This window comes from Pelodiscus sinensis, chromosome 6 (genome assembly GCF_049634645.1).
Source record: "Pelodiscus sinensis isolate JC-2024 chromosome 6, ASM4963464v1, whole genome shotgun sequence".
NCBI classification, from domain to species: domain Eukaryota; kingdom Metazoa; phylum Chordata; order Testudines; family Trionychidae; genus Pelodiscus; species Pelodiscus sinensis.
Genome location: NC_134716.1, coordinates 44094792 through 44110627, shown reverse-complemented (window position 1 = coordinate 44110627; position 15836 = coordinate 44094792). Strand labels below are relative to the sequence as shown.

At 42.9% G+C, this 15836-nt stretch overlaps 2 protein-coding genes across 3 annotated transcripts in view; one reads left to right on the top strand and one right to left on the bottom strand.

Moving 5' to 3' along the window:
• The window catches only part of LRRC2 (leucine rich repeat containing 2), a 361338-nt gene that overhangs the window by 320572 nt on the left and 24930 nt on the right, over window positions 1-15836 (bottom strand). The window lies entirely within an intron of this gene.
• PRXL2C (peroxiredoxin like 2C) lies at window positions 6226-14506 on the top strand. 2 transcript variants are annotated; one of them, XM_006129379.3, is made up of 6 exons: window positions 6226-6734; window positions 7286-7354; window positions 10421-10474; window positions 10887-10992; window positions 12524-12655; window positions 13313-14506. In XM_006129379.3, exons 1-6 carry the CDS (start codon window positions 6549-6551, stop codon window positions 13438-13440), a joined length of 675 nt encoding a protein of 224 aa, XP_006129441.2. In that variant the 5' UTR covers window positions 6226-6548; the 3' UTR covers window positions 13441-14506. The 2 variants fall into 2 exon arrangements, with proteins under 2 accessions (XP_006129441.2, XP_075787968.1); XM_075931853.1 differs by lacking the exon at window positions 7286-7354.

Below are 15836 nucleotides of genomic sequence, written 5' to 3'. Positions count from 1 at the left end.
GCACATAAGCCATTAGAACTAATAAGATTACATAATATCTCTGCCCATTGCAAAGTAACAACTCATTAATTAATATACAGGTGGTTATTGTTCAAATGCCAAAACATGTCAGCAAAACAGTAATAACATTTTAGTCTGCATAGATGATGATGTTTCTGTAGCAGGCGGGTATGGCCTTGAGTTGGTGCAGTGCTTGGTTCTCAGGCTTATTATCTAGGAGTGAAGCAAGACAGTTTAAGCAAATTTTATGAATGTTATCTTAAGCAAAATGTGTTACGTTACCAACTAGGACCCTGTCCGAGTGTTTTAGAACGTGGTTGCTATGATGCCTAGGGTCTTTTACTGCCTGCAGCTCTTATCCTGACTGTGGTGTTCCCAGGCTTGATCCCAGGATGGAGTCGTGCTGTTTAGAGGCCTACTAGCACATTTAGGGCTGCCTCAGTTTACCCTACAATAATTAAAGTGTCTGTGAGTGAACCAATGTTATGTTTGCAAATTTACATTAGTTTTCCTAACTCACATAATGTTATTTTAATATGCTATGAGTCTTTATAATGAGTCAACTCATATACAACAACCTTCCATGCCTACACCCAAGGATTACACACATGTATTATTATCACCTCCATTCTGCAAAAAGCTCTGTTAGATTCCGTTTTCAGTTTTCCAGCTATACCTTTATAAACTTATTTCCATAAAGATATATTTTGTTGCCTTGAAATTGTTTCTTTCATCTCATGTTTTTCAATGCAATATCTGCCATTTTCCATGTGAGCATTTGATACTGTGCTCATACAAATTTTCCATCTAAGTAGAATTGCTCCATTGTCACAAGAAAGAGCAAGTGACATCACTGTTCAAAAATTTGTCTTGGAACCTTCAGGCCTTATGCTTTGGTCCTGCCATGAATGCCTCATAGACACCCTCAGCAAGCTCCATTCACTTCTATAGAATTTTGCTTATACAACATAATTTGCAGGATTGAGCCTTAGTAGTTTTATAACAAAAATATCTGTGCCAATGCTGATAGCCATTAATTCTGCCAAGTATAATTCCGAGAAAATATTATCTGTGCTAATTCACAGATCATGGGATCCTATTAAAATAAGTTAGAGATCATCACAGAATGAATATATCGTGCCACATCGCCAACCGCCACCACTTTCCACAAAACCAAGTCATACTCACATAGCTTCTCCTGAGTGGCTACAGACACTGTTGCTGCTCTGAGACCGGAAGTCCCTTTAGTACCTGGTGGGAAATGGAGTCAAGGCCATCTACATGACTTCTCCTATGTGTGGCACACCCTACTTTCACCCCCTCCCTCCAGTCTTCCTGCTAATGGTCCAGGCCACCACTACAATGCTGGGATAGGGAGACCAACACCTGTAGGTCACCATTTCTATTTCACACTGTTCATGACTAGATAATTCAATTGACTGGCAATAGGAGAGAAGATCTTTCACCTTTAGGCCACCACTTGTATTGTTAATTCAGAAGGAGCACAACAGTGAAAATTATGCAGTTTATAGTCCTAGGCTAAGTGCTTGTATCACCCCAAGCAGACATGTAATTAAGAAAGTTAATGGAGCAACAAATTTTATTCACTTTTATTAGGGAATATACATATATAGAAAAGGTAGAAAGGTAAATAAAATCCTGTTATACAGGGAACTGGCAAAAATTCCACTAACCACAGAGACAGTGGAATTGGATTCTAAATTAATCCCCCAGCAAAGACAGGACAGGAGACATCTTTTATATTAAACTGATATTATTTTTACATATAAATTAAATTTTAAAAGGTATTTTTCAAAGCACTGATCTGTGCTAAAGTTAGCAAGAGCTTATGACCTCCAGCTATTTTATTGTACCATTCACTGGACTAAAAAAAAAAATTCCTAACCATAGCCAAGCATCATAGCTGCTATAACTAGTGGAACCAGACTAAATCCACTACTAATTACACCCATCTCCCCTCTATACACAGAAGATATGAATATGGAGAAAAGTAGAAAAATTATTTTCTCAGGTATGTGCTTCCAGAGTAGCCACAGGCAACATAGTATTGAGGGAAAGCTAGCTTCAGATTACTTTGCTGTAAGCAAAATACTTTCTCTTTATTAAAATGAACTATGATGCTTAACCTTTTCAGAAATGTATGAAGTGTTTGGATAATCAGACACCAATATAGAAGTATTAAATAATAGGGCTAAATTCAAGCCATAACCAATTTCCTTCTATTCTCATGCTTCACATCATAACCTTTTAATTTATCTTACACTACAATGTAAATGTTAAGAATATTTAATTTATCATCTAAAATCCTTTAAAACTTTAGCAACACCAATGACAAACTATTCAGTTACTGTACTTTGTATGTATGTTGTATCCCTTTTCTCGTGCTTTGTCCGTATTTTGTCTTATTAAAATATTTGTTTCGGGGTGAGGAGACTTGTTTTCTTTAAGGCATCATACCACCTTTAATTTTATTTTACAGAGTTCATGATTAAATTCAATTGACTGGTACTAGGAGAAAAGATCTTTCATCTTTAGTCCACCATTGTATATTAACAATGTACAGTGACAGTATACTAAAAAGTGAATTGGTTTCTCATAATATAGTTTACTAGTTTCCTTGATTCAACAGCATCTTCTCCTTTACATCTAACTGGTCACAGAAGCTTCTCATGTAAAACATATGCTGTAGATAGCTCCATAATGGAAAGAAAAGGAAATATGTGAGATCAGATGAAATACGTTGAAGGTTTTGCTTATACTTCCAGGTAATATATACATGGTGCACATTTTGCTTGATGTTGCTATGTTTAGTTTTGCTGTGAAGTCTCTAATTATCCCTAAAGTAACTAGTTCCATTGTTAACACTGTGAAATAAAATAAAATAAAATCCATGCTTTTCTCCACATATAACTATGATTATTACCCTTTAAGGAAAAAGATATTTTAATAGTGTTTAAATAATTTGTGCAAAGAAGAAGATGAGTAATACAAATAATTCTTTTTATATATAACACTCACTATAAGTCAGTCATTTAGTCCTTATTCTCATGAGCAGTCCTAAATCAATGAAATAAGAAACAAACTCGTAGAAATAAAGGTTGCAAGTTCAAATTGTTTATCTGGAAATTATTGGGTAAGGACTGAAAACATAGCATCTCCCCAGAGATAATAAAAGGAAAACTATATCAGGAGATAACAGTACTTTCTATCTGGGAGGGGGAGGGGGAGATGAAGCAGCTAGCTACAAAGTGACCTTTTCAAGGCTACAGCTGACTCCCTCTGCAAATTTTAAAGGGCTAGTTCCCTGAACAGCATGCTGGCAAGACCATTCTATAACAGGACAACTGGAGAGAGTTAGTAGGGAACAGATAATCATAAGAAGAGGACCACTTGGAACAGGGATTGTAGAGACACATCATGGTTGAATCATATGGGGAAGTCTTTTGTTACCATAATTTTAGAAATTATAATGCCATATATAATTTTAAATACTAACTATTTATATCTATTCATATCAGTAACACCATAGCAAAATGGCATTTAAACCTAGGTGCTTTAGTCTTGGATTTAGGTTTCTAAGTTGAAGGTTTGATTCCACTGGGATTCATAAAACTCCCACTATACCCTGCAAGGGCCTAAACTCACTTGGCACCTAAGTTTCTGGGGAAAAGTTTCCTAGGTGACTATGTATCTGCCACTGGGCATGTGTACCACTGCCTTCTTCTAGTATCTGATCACTTACTTCCCTGTCTAAACTCCAGAGCAATTCACAAGCCAGGGGAAGATAGGCCTTTGGCTATCTAAATCACATGCAGGACTCTGTCTGGTAGGCAAGCTTAGAGGCTGTAATTAGAGGCTGCTGCAAAATAACATAGTCTACATCTAGACACAAGCAGTTATTTCGACATAATGTCAAAATAATGTCCAGCTAGAGGACTTGTTACTCCAACTCCTGTAACCTGTATTTTACGAGGATTAAGGGAACGGTGAGAAAGAGTGCTCTTTCTTGGACTTACTGCTGTGTAAACAGCACCAAAAGCTGAAATGAGCTATTTCCACTTACAGGCAGTCCCCGGGTTACGTCGATCCAACTTACGTCGGACCCCTAGTTACGAACCGGGGGGGCCCCGCTAGTGTGGGGTGCCTCCCCCACTGTCACCGCCTCCGGCGGCGCGGGGGTGCTTCCCCCCAGCAGACCAGGGAGACGCAGAGCTAGCGCCCCCCCCCCAGCAGACCAGGGAGACGCGGAGCGGCTTTTCTCACCGCGGAGGATGCGGGTGGCGGGACCGCCAAGACGCGCTGCGGTCCCGCCACCCGCATCCTCCGCGGCGAGAAATGCCGCTCCGCGTCTCCCTGATCTGCTGGGGGGGGGAGCACACTAGCTGCACTAGCTGCGCCCCCCCCAGCAGACCAGGCTTTTCTCGCCGACGCTTGGGGTAGAGCAGCTGGGGGGCTGCTGGGTTGGTCCCACAGCGCCAAGATGCGGCGCTACTGGACCAACCCAGCAGCACCCCAGCTGCTCTGCCCCAGGCGTCCCCAAGTCAGCCACTGCTGAAACTGATCAGCGGCTGACTACAGGAAGCCCGAGGCAGAGCTGCTCTGCCACGGGCTTCCTAGAATCAGCCGCTGATCAGTTTCAGCAGCGGCTGACTTGGGGACGTCTGGGGTAGAGTAGCTGGGGTGCTGCTGGGTTGGTCCCCGCAGCGCTGATGTGCGGTGCTGCGGGGACCTACCCGGCAGCGCCCCAGCTGCTCTGCCCCAGGTGTGTCCGATTCAGCCGCTGCTGGTCAGTTTCAACAGCGGCTGAATCTGGACGCCAGTTCCGACTTACATACAAATTCAACTTAAGAACAAACCTACAGTCCCTATCTTGTACGTAACCCAGGGACTGCCTGTATTTCATGCAACTGATGTAGCTCAAGTTACGTAGCTTATTTCAGATTTAGCCCTGCTGCATAGATGTGTCCTAAGAGTTCTATAGATACTTTGTAGGAGCTTGAGTCACAAGCCCCTGCCATGAAGAGCAACGAGGAGGAGTATGGGAAACAAGTCAATCAGGGGATTCAGCTGCACAGTGAGCTAGGAGGGTGCATTTTTAATTTCACCAGTCAAGCATGGCTGAACCCAATCAGGGGAAGAAATCTCTGGTAGCTATGCATGGCCAGAAGTAGCAGAACATGTTGATTTACTCTTTTTTACTTGTACTGGAAGATGTAGTGAAACATACAAGAGAGGTAAAGTCGCTATCAGCTTTTCAATCCCCTCTTGCATTAAGCAGAGGGGGCCATATGGAGTAGTTTATGTGCACCATATCCCTAGGAGAGTGCAGGGCATAGGACACTCCCTCCCTCCATTCCAAGCCCTTCCTCCACCCCTACTCAGCCCCTATTTGCCCCCTTGTTTTGGCTCCATAAGGCATTGCAAAAACTTCCCAAAACACGGTGCGCTGGATGGTGGTCAGTGCAGTGGGATAGCTATTGCCCTCTACATCAGCGGTTCTCAAACTTTCTGGGCTCCGGAGCCCGTTACATGCGTAAAAATTTATATGGAGCCCCAGCACTCCACTGATAGTATGTGTTGTACCTATCCACGTTTCCCATTTGTCAACCTCGCGGAGCCTCTGGAGATGTCTCGCAGAGCCCTGGGGCTCCACAGAGCACAGTTTGAGAAACACTGCTCTACATCAATACAAATGCTCCTGGTGAGGACACACACCATCAACACAAGAAATATAGTGTGTACATGCATAAGAGATGTAATAACTGTGGTGGTGGTTATAAGCTGATGTAACTTAGGTCAACATAATTTGGTAGTATAGACCTGGCTTAGGTTAAGGACCCAGATAACATATTCTGAAATAAAGTGGAAATAATGTTGCTGTGCAGGCAAGCATAAACTACATTAAGTGGATGCACCATGTTACTATTATAGGGAGTAATGCTCTCTCCACACATTATTCAGCTGATACAAAATTTACAATTTACGCTTTTATTATTTACATGGTTTCATTAGCTACTGTAGAATAGGTATGTTGTCCTACAACTCTGTGGCATTAGTTTTTTTTCTCTTCTCATGAATTCAGGTATCTGAATCTCAAGTTTGCTCACTTCCCTTTGAAAAGAAGCAGTACTCTACAGTAAGAATCCCAACCCCCGCAGTTGGCACGAGTAGGAGTGCAGCGTTTGGGCGATGCTGCTAGAGAAGCCCGCCGTGCTTTTCACTGCGTGGGTACCAAAGCATTTCTAATCTCGTTTAGGAGCAGAGATTTCTTGGAAGCAGCTTTTAGGAACCAGTCTCTTCAGCGCCTCCTCAAACGAAGTAAAAAGCGGCTGCTGGTGTGTACAGCAACGGACACTGTTGCTATTGGAAATGGATCTGCTCCAGGAAAGAAAACGAGATGATGCCCTCCCACCAGCCTTGGCACTTCAACCCACAGCCTCCCCTGCCGCTGCCTGCGCCGCCTGGCTTCCCCTCCGCGCCTTCTTCCCAGGGCCGGGCCAAGCCAGCGGCGGAGAGCAAACCCCGCCATGGCGGATCTCCCAGCCGCCCCGGTCACGCAGCAAATCGACAGCAGGGATCCCACGCGGCCCAGCGGCGGGGAGCCCGGGGAGCTGCGACTCGCCGCCCGGTGCCTGGTGGTGGATGGAGACGGGCAGAAGGTCCCGTTCGGGGCCCTGTTCCGGGAGCACAGAGCCATCGTGGTGTTCGTGCGGGTGAGAGGCGGAGCCGCTCCCATGCACCCTGCAGGGCCCAGCCCGAAGCGCAGCACAAACCCGCGGGCAGGGGGCGCTCCCAGGCCGGTCTCGCCCGCTTGCGCAAGCTGCGGTTCGCTCCCTGGGCCGTGGGAGACGCGAACTCCGTGCGCCAGAGGCACCCCGCTCGCACTGGCCTCCCCTCGCCGTTTGCGAGGGAGACGCGCGCTCTTGGCTCCGCACTGCGGGCGGGGAGGAGGCTTTCTGCGCAAATGCTTGTGGAAATCAAACCGTAGCTCTTCGATTCCGCAGCTCTGGCCCTCTCTGATTGCCCTGCTGGGCCTACTGCCACTTCGAGAAAGCCCACCAGGGTCCCAGCGCCTTCACGCTTTGACAAAACTTGGATCCCCGCCCAAATGTGGCAGCTGGCTTCTTTCTGCTTCTAGTTTCTAAGCACCCCTCCTTCCAACTGAGGTCCCTCGGGAGGGTTCTCTCTGAGGTCCTTTGTTGCTTCATTGCTATGTAATTGTGTTGGTTGCTGACATTTCCTCCTGGCTCTGTTGCCTTTTCAGCATTTCTTATGTTACACCTGTAAAGAATATGTAGAAGATCTGGCAAAAATTCCCAAGAATTTGTTACAAGTAAGTCAGATGCCTTTAACCTGTGGTCCTGTGTTTGGTGGACAGGGATACCAGGGTTCCGTTCACCCGCATCTATAATACGGATGTTAAATATTGATTAATTTACTAGTTGAGTAGTTGATGGAATTTCCATCAACTACTCATCTAGTCAATAGGCACTTCCCCATTCCTCCTTTGAAATGTACAAGAGCTTCAGCAGGTGCTCTTGTGCGTTTCAGAGTTGGAACTCTGCTGCAGCCTGGGGTCAATGGGAAGTCCCACTGACTCTGGGCTCCAGGCAAGCACTTCCACTTTGAAATGCACAAGGATCTTGTGGATTTCAAAGCGGAAGGGCTGCATGGAGTCTGGAGTCAGTGGGACTTCCTGCTGGCCCCGGGCTGCACACAGCGTGCCAGCTTTAAAATGTACAAGAGTCCCCAGCGGGGGCTCTTGTGCATTTCAAAGCGTAAATGCCTGCATGGAGCCTGAGGTCAGCAGCAGGGGACTCCATGCGGTGCTGCCGCTTTGAAATCCCACACGGAGCTGGGGTCAGCTGGGGACTCCCCAGCTGAGCCTGGGCTTTGTGCAGCATTTCTACAGAACCTGGGGTCAGCTAGGGAGTCCCCAGCTGATCCCAGGTTCCAAGGGCGCTGCCGCTTTGAAACACTGTGGCGTTTCAAAGGGCAGCATAGCACAGAGTCTGGGATTAGCTGTGCGGTGCGGCCCCTTTGAAACACCGCCATGGTATTTCAAAGGGGCAGCATAGCACAGAGCAGAGTCTCTTCACAGACTGCTGCAATTACTCTGCCCATGAGAACTTAGAAGGAATTTATTTTTACACCACATGGCTGGAGTCAGAGGCTGAGACCCTCATGGACAGCAAACTCCAGAAAGCCCATGAGGATTTTTTAAGCGAAAGGGGGCCCACTTTCCTTTTGGACATAAAGCAGGTTTTTGCTAAAGCCCAGCATCAAGCGTATGTAATGTTGTTGTTTTTTAACTTGCTTCTCAGATAACAAAATACCAGAATTATATTCTGCCCTATTTTCAGACTTAATTAATTAATTAATTACATCATTATCTATGGAATGACTTGTTTTGTCAACCAGTTAAATTATTCAAATTGTTTATGGAAGGAATACATTGCTAGAGGAAATTAATAATCCTTAATTCTATGAACACTATGTTTGGATTATTGAATGAAGGGAATCTAAATTAATTAACATTATGGACCAAGGTTTAGATATAATTCCCAATTTCATACCTACAAAAAATGTATGTAACAGTGCATGTGAATGTATTTTGCCTATAGAAATGTGTATTTGTGCATGCCAGTTAGGTGGGCACTCTAATATGCAAATACACCAGGTGCAAATACAATTTTCCAAATATGTGAAGTTCTGCACGTAAAAATTGAAAGAAGTTTTGAGTCCAGCTGAAAATTTAATCCTGTAGATGCAATAGAAAATAAAACAGATAATCATCTGTAGGTTTAAAAAAAAAAAGCTACCTACAAGATTTTTTCCAAAGATCAATGGAAATGTGGCCCTATTAATTAATATAGATTTTTGATATTGAGAAATAGTTATTCAAGATATTTAAGAAGCTTTTGACTAATACCTTTTTATGTCCTGTGCCCCCAGATCATTAAGCTAAACTATAGATATTTTTATTATTGTTTTGCTGGCCTGCATACAAAAATCCAGTTGTTATTACAGTAAAAGCTGTTATCTGCATAGGCGCTGACTTTACCTCTAGCCAGGTGTGCTCAGTTCCCCTCCTTCAACCCCCTACACCACCCCCTTCCTGCTCCTGCTTTGCCCCTACCCCATTCCATTCCTTCCTCGACACCCTTCCCCCACGCATGCTGGGTCCCTGCTTCTTCCCTTCGTCTTGGAGCATCCCGAACACCACTAAATAGCATTTTTGTGGTGGGCAGGAAGCGCTGGAGGGAAGGAGAGGAGTTGGGTAGTGGGGTTGCTGGCAGGTGAGAGGTACAGGGGGCAGTGGGGAACTCGGCTACTGGTGGGTGCTGAGTACACCCACTAATTTTTCCCCATTGGTGCTCCAGCTCCAGAGCACCCACAGAGTTGGCAGCACCTATGGTTATCCAGCATGTTGAGCAAATGAAGGGTGCCAGTTAATTGAATATTTTGGTTAACGGAGAGTAATACTTTACCAATGGAATAGCAATTTTCAAAGAATTAGAATACAATAAAATGAATAAAGTATAAAATATCATACAGATACTCACCATTCCAATAGTAGTACTGCATTACAGAGTGGTTGGTTTCTTGAAGTACTTAGGTGTAGAAAGGTAAGTTTTCTTATGACTCTACACATCATTGTGAGCAGAGCAGGGCGTACACCCAGATTACTAAGGGTACGTCTAGACTACATGCCTCTGGCGACAGGCATGTAGATTAGGCTACCCAGCATAGGAAAATGAAGCAGTGATTTAAATAATCGCCGCTTTGTTTAAATTTAAATGGCTGCTGCGCTGAGCCAATCAGCTGTTTGTCGGCTCAGCGCGGTAGTCTGGACGCTCCGCGGTCAACATCAAAGGCATTTGTCGTCCTCCCAGGTAAACCTCATCCCAGGTAAACCTCATTTTCCTATGCCGGGTAGCCTAATCTACATGCCTCTGTCGCCAGAGGCATGTAGTCTAGACATACCCTAAGAATACACTTACCACTAAAACTATACTGAACATAATTTAATCTTTGATGCTTCATAAAGTACTTCAGGATCTTGCAGTCTCTCAACATCAATTATCATTATAGATTAAAAGGTGTAGACGATTAGGTTGAATTTGTAATGACCTTATGACACACCTTGGAAGCTGCTTTTTTAAAATAAATCCCTGATTTCAGCTTCATTTTTTATCCTCTGCCTCTTGTACATAAAAGTAGAATGTAGATGTGCAATTGCATAACATATTGGGCAATATACTAGTCCTAGTTACTAGATTGAAGAGTTGTAGTGAGAGCAATAAAAAATGTTGGCTAATTGAGTTTTCTGGTTAATTGAGTGCCAGAGTTTTTATTGTAATAGTTTTTATAACTATATTCTGTATTTGTTTTCTAGGATGCAAAAGTGAGACTGATAGTTATTGGACAGTCATCTTACCATCACATTAAGGTAAACCAAATAAACAGTTTGGTAAATGATGTATTGTATTATGTTTGTAACATATTCACATAGTTAATTCGAAGTTGGCTTTCAGAGTCAGTGATATTAATTGGCTTTAGGCAGAGCTGTGGATGCTCACTAGCCCTAAAAAGAGGTCCTTATTACTTTTCATTAATCAGTTCTAATTGTAGTATACTTGAGAAAATCTTAGACGCTGATCCTGCAGATTTTGTTCAGGCAAAATTCCCACTGATTTCAGTGGAAGTTTTGTTTGAATCAGAACTTCATGATTTGGCCCTGAATGTTGATTGGGCTTAAATATGAAGACTTGAGAGGGTTTCAAAATCAGAATTTTTCATAATATTTTTTACTAAACATTCAATTGTAATATAATTATTGTATGTACATACCTATCTTGCAGCCATTTTGCAGTTTGACAGGGTACCACCATGAAATCTATGTTGATCCAGAGAGGGAGATTTATAAAATATTTGGCATGAAAAGAGGTGAAGCAGCCACATCATCAGGTAGAAAACACATTCTTCCTTTGAAAATAATGTCATTTAAAATGCTCTGTTAGCATAACAATACTAGATTAATGTACATGTTCAGTGCTGCGCTACAGTAACAATGCTGAATAATAATAATATGGAGATATGCCTATCTCATACAACTGGCAGGGACCTTGAAAGGTCATTGAGTCCAGTCCCCTGCCCTCACAGCAGGACCAAGTACCATCCATGACAGATTTGCCCCAGATCCCTCAATGGCCCCCTCAAGGATTGAGCTCACAACCCTGGGTTTAGCAGGTCTGTGCTCAAATTCCTGAGCTATCCCTCCCTCCTATGTTTTACTATATTCTAAAGGAACTGTCGGATTTTTGGAAGAGGCTCAGTATGGGCTTGATTCTGCTCTCATTGAGTTTAGGGGTGCAGGATAAAGTCCTAGTTTAAGATCTGATTATAATCCAGTGCAGGGCTACTCAAAATGCAGCCTGCAGGCCACATGTGGCCCCATTGGTTTGAGGCCTCCAGTGCAGTTTAGGTTTACTCGGGGCTCAACATGCAGCCCGCAGGTGGGATCCTTTGAACATGGTTTCCACTGAGAACATGCTTCACAACGGCAAGGCGTCTCTCAGGCGGGGGTGAAAGATACAAGCGGATGGGCTGGCTGGAACAGATGGGCCTCCCTAGCCCCCAGGGAGGAAGTGCTGGGAGTGCTGGGGAATTATGGGAAGTGCTTTCTATTCATGCCCATCAGTGTGAAATAATTGATTTGCATATATTTTCATATATATTTGCATGTATATGCAACCACACTTAAGTTGTGGCCCTCGGTATGTGCTATGAGTATCATTGTGGCCTCCAGGGCTTCCAAAGTTGAGTAGCCCTGATCTAGTGCATTACAGTTAAACTGCCAGAAACTTACGTAAAAGCAGAGAGGGATGAAAGCCTGCAGGCAACATGATGTTCAACATCAATAGAGCAGTCTGTAGATTAGTTTAAAGACAGAAGGTAAATGACCCTGTTAAATCCATTGACGTGCCTATTTTTAGTAATATATCCAATAATGGGGAAATATAGACCCTTGTTGCCTGATTTTGATTTCACCCTATTTATACATAGGTGTAACTTCATTGATTTTGGTGATTACATCCAACTTACACAGGTGCCAATAAGATCAGAATTGGGACATTATTATAATGGAGTTGACTTCCCTTCTACAATAGCCTAGCCTCCGACTGTCAGATACTGGGATTGATGATATGGGATGGATTGCTTGATAATTGCCCTGTTCCTTTCATTCCCTTTGAAGCATTAGGCTTTAACTGCTATTAGAAGACAGGGTACTGGATTATATGGACCTCTGGTTTGACCCAGTATGGCTGCTGTTCTGCTTTTTTGTCTGTTTTAACACTGTAAAGTACTGTATATGTCTACAGAATAATATTTTGTTATCTAGATTTCTGTTATGACGATGATTACATTTTTTAGTAATATTTTTAAAATATTTCAGACAAAATGTATTTTGTTGTAATATATCCTCTTAACGTTTTAGTGAAGAGCCCGCATGTGAAATCAAACTTGCTGTCAGGAAGTATCAGAAGCATGTGGAGAGCAATGACTGGCCCAGCTTTTGATTTTCAGGGAGATCCAGCTCAGCAGGGGGGGGCTATGATTTTAGGCCCAGGTAAGCTTTTTTATTTTTATTTTATTTTAAAATAATCTTCCCCTTCCCTAGCAGTTATATTGGCAAGAGGTTCTCTTCATCCCTGGCTGAACCCTGAGGATTCCCACAGAGAAATATCATCTTGTGCTTGTTTATGGTTTCACTACTTAAACTAAGTCTAAGTGTCATTGCATAGTTCCTGCTTACGAAGATGGTACAAAGATCTGAATGGTTCCTATTGAAACCAATGGGAGTTTTTTGCCTTTAACTTCAGTAGGAAAAGGATTGGGCTTAAGTTTTGTTTGTTGACATTTTGGCATCAGTCTATTCTCTGCCATTATATTTGATTCTAGGTATTTTATCTGATGTGTTTTTAAGAAAGCAGCAAAACGTGAAAGGTGGTTTTCATGATAAAATCATTTTCTTGAAGTACTAGGAATCAGAAAAGTACAGCTCTAATTCAATGACTTATCTTACCATGCCTTGTTGCTATAATATTTTTAAATGAAAATATACATACTGTGATTAAAAAACAGAATGTTATATAAATTCACATAGTGCACAGTTTTAGACACAGTGCCTGAAAAACAGGATGCTTTCTTAATCCAATTACCTGTTATAATAAAGCAGCATTTTATTAAAATTATTACCATTTTTATTCTCTCTTTTTTTTTTTAGGTAGCTCAGTCCACTTTGTGCATCTCGATAAAAATAGGTTGGATCATGCTGCCATTAACACAGTTTTGCAGCTTGCAGGAGTTAAAACTGTAAATTTTACAAACAAACATCAAATTATTGACATTTGACTTGCCGGAAAAAAACAGATTACAAATTAAACTTGATGCAAGAAGACAGAAAGACTTCAAAGAATTGCCATGTATGTCATATTTTATGACCTAATATAAAAGCTGATAATACCTACTGGATCTCAGAGCACCAAGTAAGTTGCATTGTGCTGAAAATGCAGATGAACTCACACTTTCAACATATAGAAGAAATCATTAATTTTAAGACCTAACTGCCCTTTCGACAAAATAATTCTGTTTGCATTTTTCTGTCTCAAAAAATCTTGCTAGTTCAATCTTAAAATCTTGATTCAATTTGAAGCACTAAGCAACATGAAAACAAAACTCTAATAACTTGCTTTTTTCACAAAGAATCCTTGGAATTTTTGCCATTCAATAGGTCATGTATTTTTTTTCACTGGCGGCTTGAAACTTTTAGTATTATGTAAATTTCATAAAATATATTATCAAAAAGCAAGCATGAACAATAGGAAACTGACACAAGATTATGCCTATTCCTATATCTGACTATAGCAGCACAACAAAACATGTTTCTATAGTTCTAAATAAATGTTTAAATTACAAGCTCAATTGTTTGTAATTACTTTTCCCCTCCCCCTAGTTTGATACATCAAGATGGTAGCTTTTTTAAAACAAAGCAGAGGTAAGTTTTAAATGCATTCTGAATCAGACTATTAATTTAAAATAAATTAATTTTTAAGGTCTAAAGTTAATAACAGTGTTCCCTTAAACAGGGCAAAATTTCCATTAGTACATGTAGCAGAAGTTCTGGCTAAAATATCACTGGTTATTTCCATCAAAGTAACAGAGGTAGTAACACAATAGCATTTATTAGATCAGTGATTCTCACATTTTTTGGCCTGTGGACCACCTAGCTAAATGTAAACCTTTCCACGGACCACCAGTTGCTAATGGAAACTCACCGTTAAGTACATAATTACAGCGAGTCATTTTGCTAGTACGGCAACTAGGGAGAATAATTTAGTTTATTAAACAGATTAAGCTGTTTTAACTTTCTCATGTTAGTTACCAAACTTCATTTTAAAATAAAATATTAATTTATGTCCAACACAAAAGGTTTCAGTGTTTTCTTTATTTATGGCAGGCATGCGGAACCTTTTTTGTGTCAGGGGCCACTGACCCACAGAAAAGTCAGTTGGGGACCAGACAAGTGAGAAGCAAAAAAAACCTTCTCCAACTTCCCTCCAACCCTCACTGATGTGGCTCCCAGCTGACACAATTCACACTTCTGGTGCTCCAGCCCCACTGGGTAAAGGGAAGGAACAGGGAGGACTGAGGTTTAGGCTTTCCATAGGATAGATTTACTTCTCTGGTGGATTTTATTGACCCCCTTAGACTATGGAATGGGGACAAAAATATGCAGGATAGGGCTGCCAGTGAGTGGGATTGAAATGGGGTGCAGGATCTTGGAGAGGCGGGGTCCAGAAGTGGGAGGAGACAGGGAGGCTGGGTGTGGCACAGCAAGGTGGGGGTGGGAAGGGGGTGACCAAGGGGTGTTCAGCCCTGCTGGGGGCGGGGTCTCATGGGGATCCAATCCATGGCACGGTAGAGGGACAGGCGTTGAGGAGGCTCAGCTCCTCCCCCCAGACCAAGTCCCCATGGGCGCAAAGTCCTGAAAGGCCCCGAGCCCCCACCTGCGTCCTGCATGTGCGGGCTCCTCAGTCCCAGCGCTGTTTCCTCCCACTGCCACTGGGTGCTGCGTAGCCTAATCTGCTGCTGGAAAAGGGGGAGAGCACCAGCCACTCGTGCACCACGAGAGCCCATTCCACCTGGCTGAGCCCCATGCAGCCCAACCTGCTGCCTGCCCCGCAACCAAGGGATGCACCGCTGTTACCATGGCAACAACAAGCTCAGTAGGCTCGAGGCAGATGCCCAGCAGTGGGTGGGACTTTCCCTTGGAGAGCAGTAGAGTGGCGCTCCTCTACCTGTAGCTCTGCAGCCTGCGCGGTAGGGGGGCAATTTGCTTTCTTCACCCCTCCCCCTCGTGCCCTCCAAGCTGGAAGCCAGAGCTGGTGTTGCAGCTCTGTGGCTGCACACCAAACCACAACCCTCAAGTGGCAGTGCAGGCTCCCTGATGTGTGGGGGAGGAAGAGGGACTGAGTTCAAGCCACGGACCATCTGGGAAGCAGCTGCGGATGACCGCACGTTGACAAGCATTGTATGTTTAGAATCTTCCTATCGTATCTGCTTATCTTTAGAATCCACTGCTTTCATTCATAAAGAGCATATTTATCTGTGAACCACATTTTACCCATTTAAAAAAGAACCTGCAAATTATTTATGGAGACGCATGGCTCATTCTCCCCTGCAATTTTTGAACTTTATTCTCTACTGTAAATTGCTCTTGTTCATGCATAACTTACAAGTCATAAGGA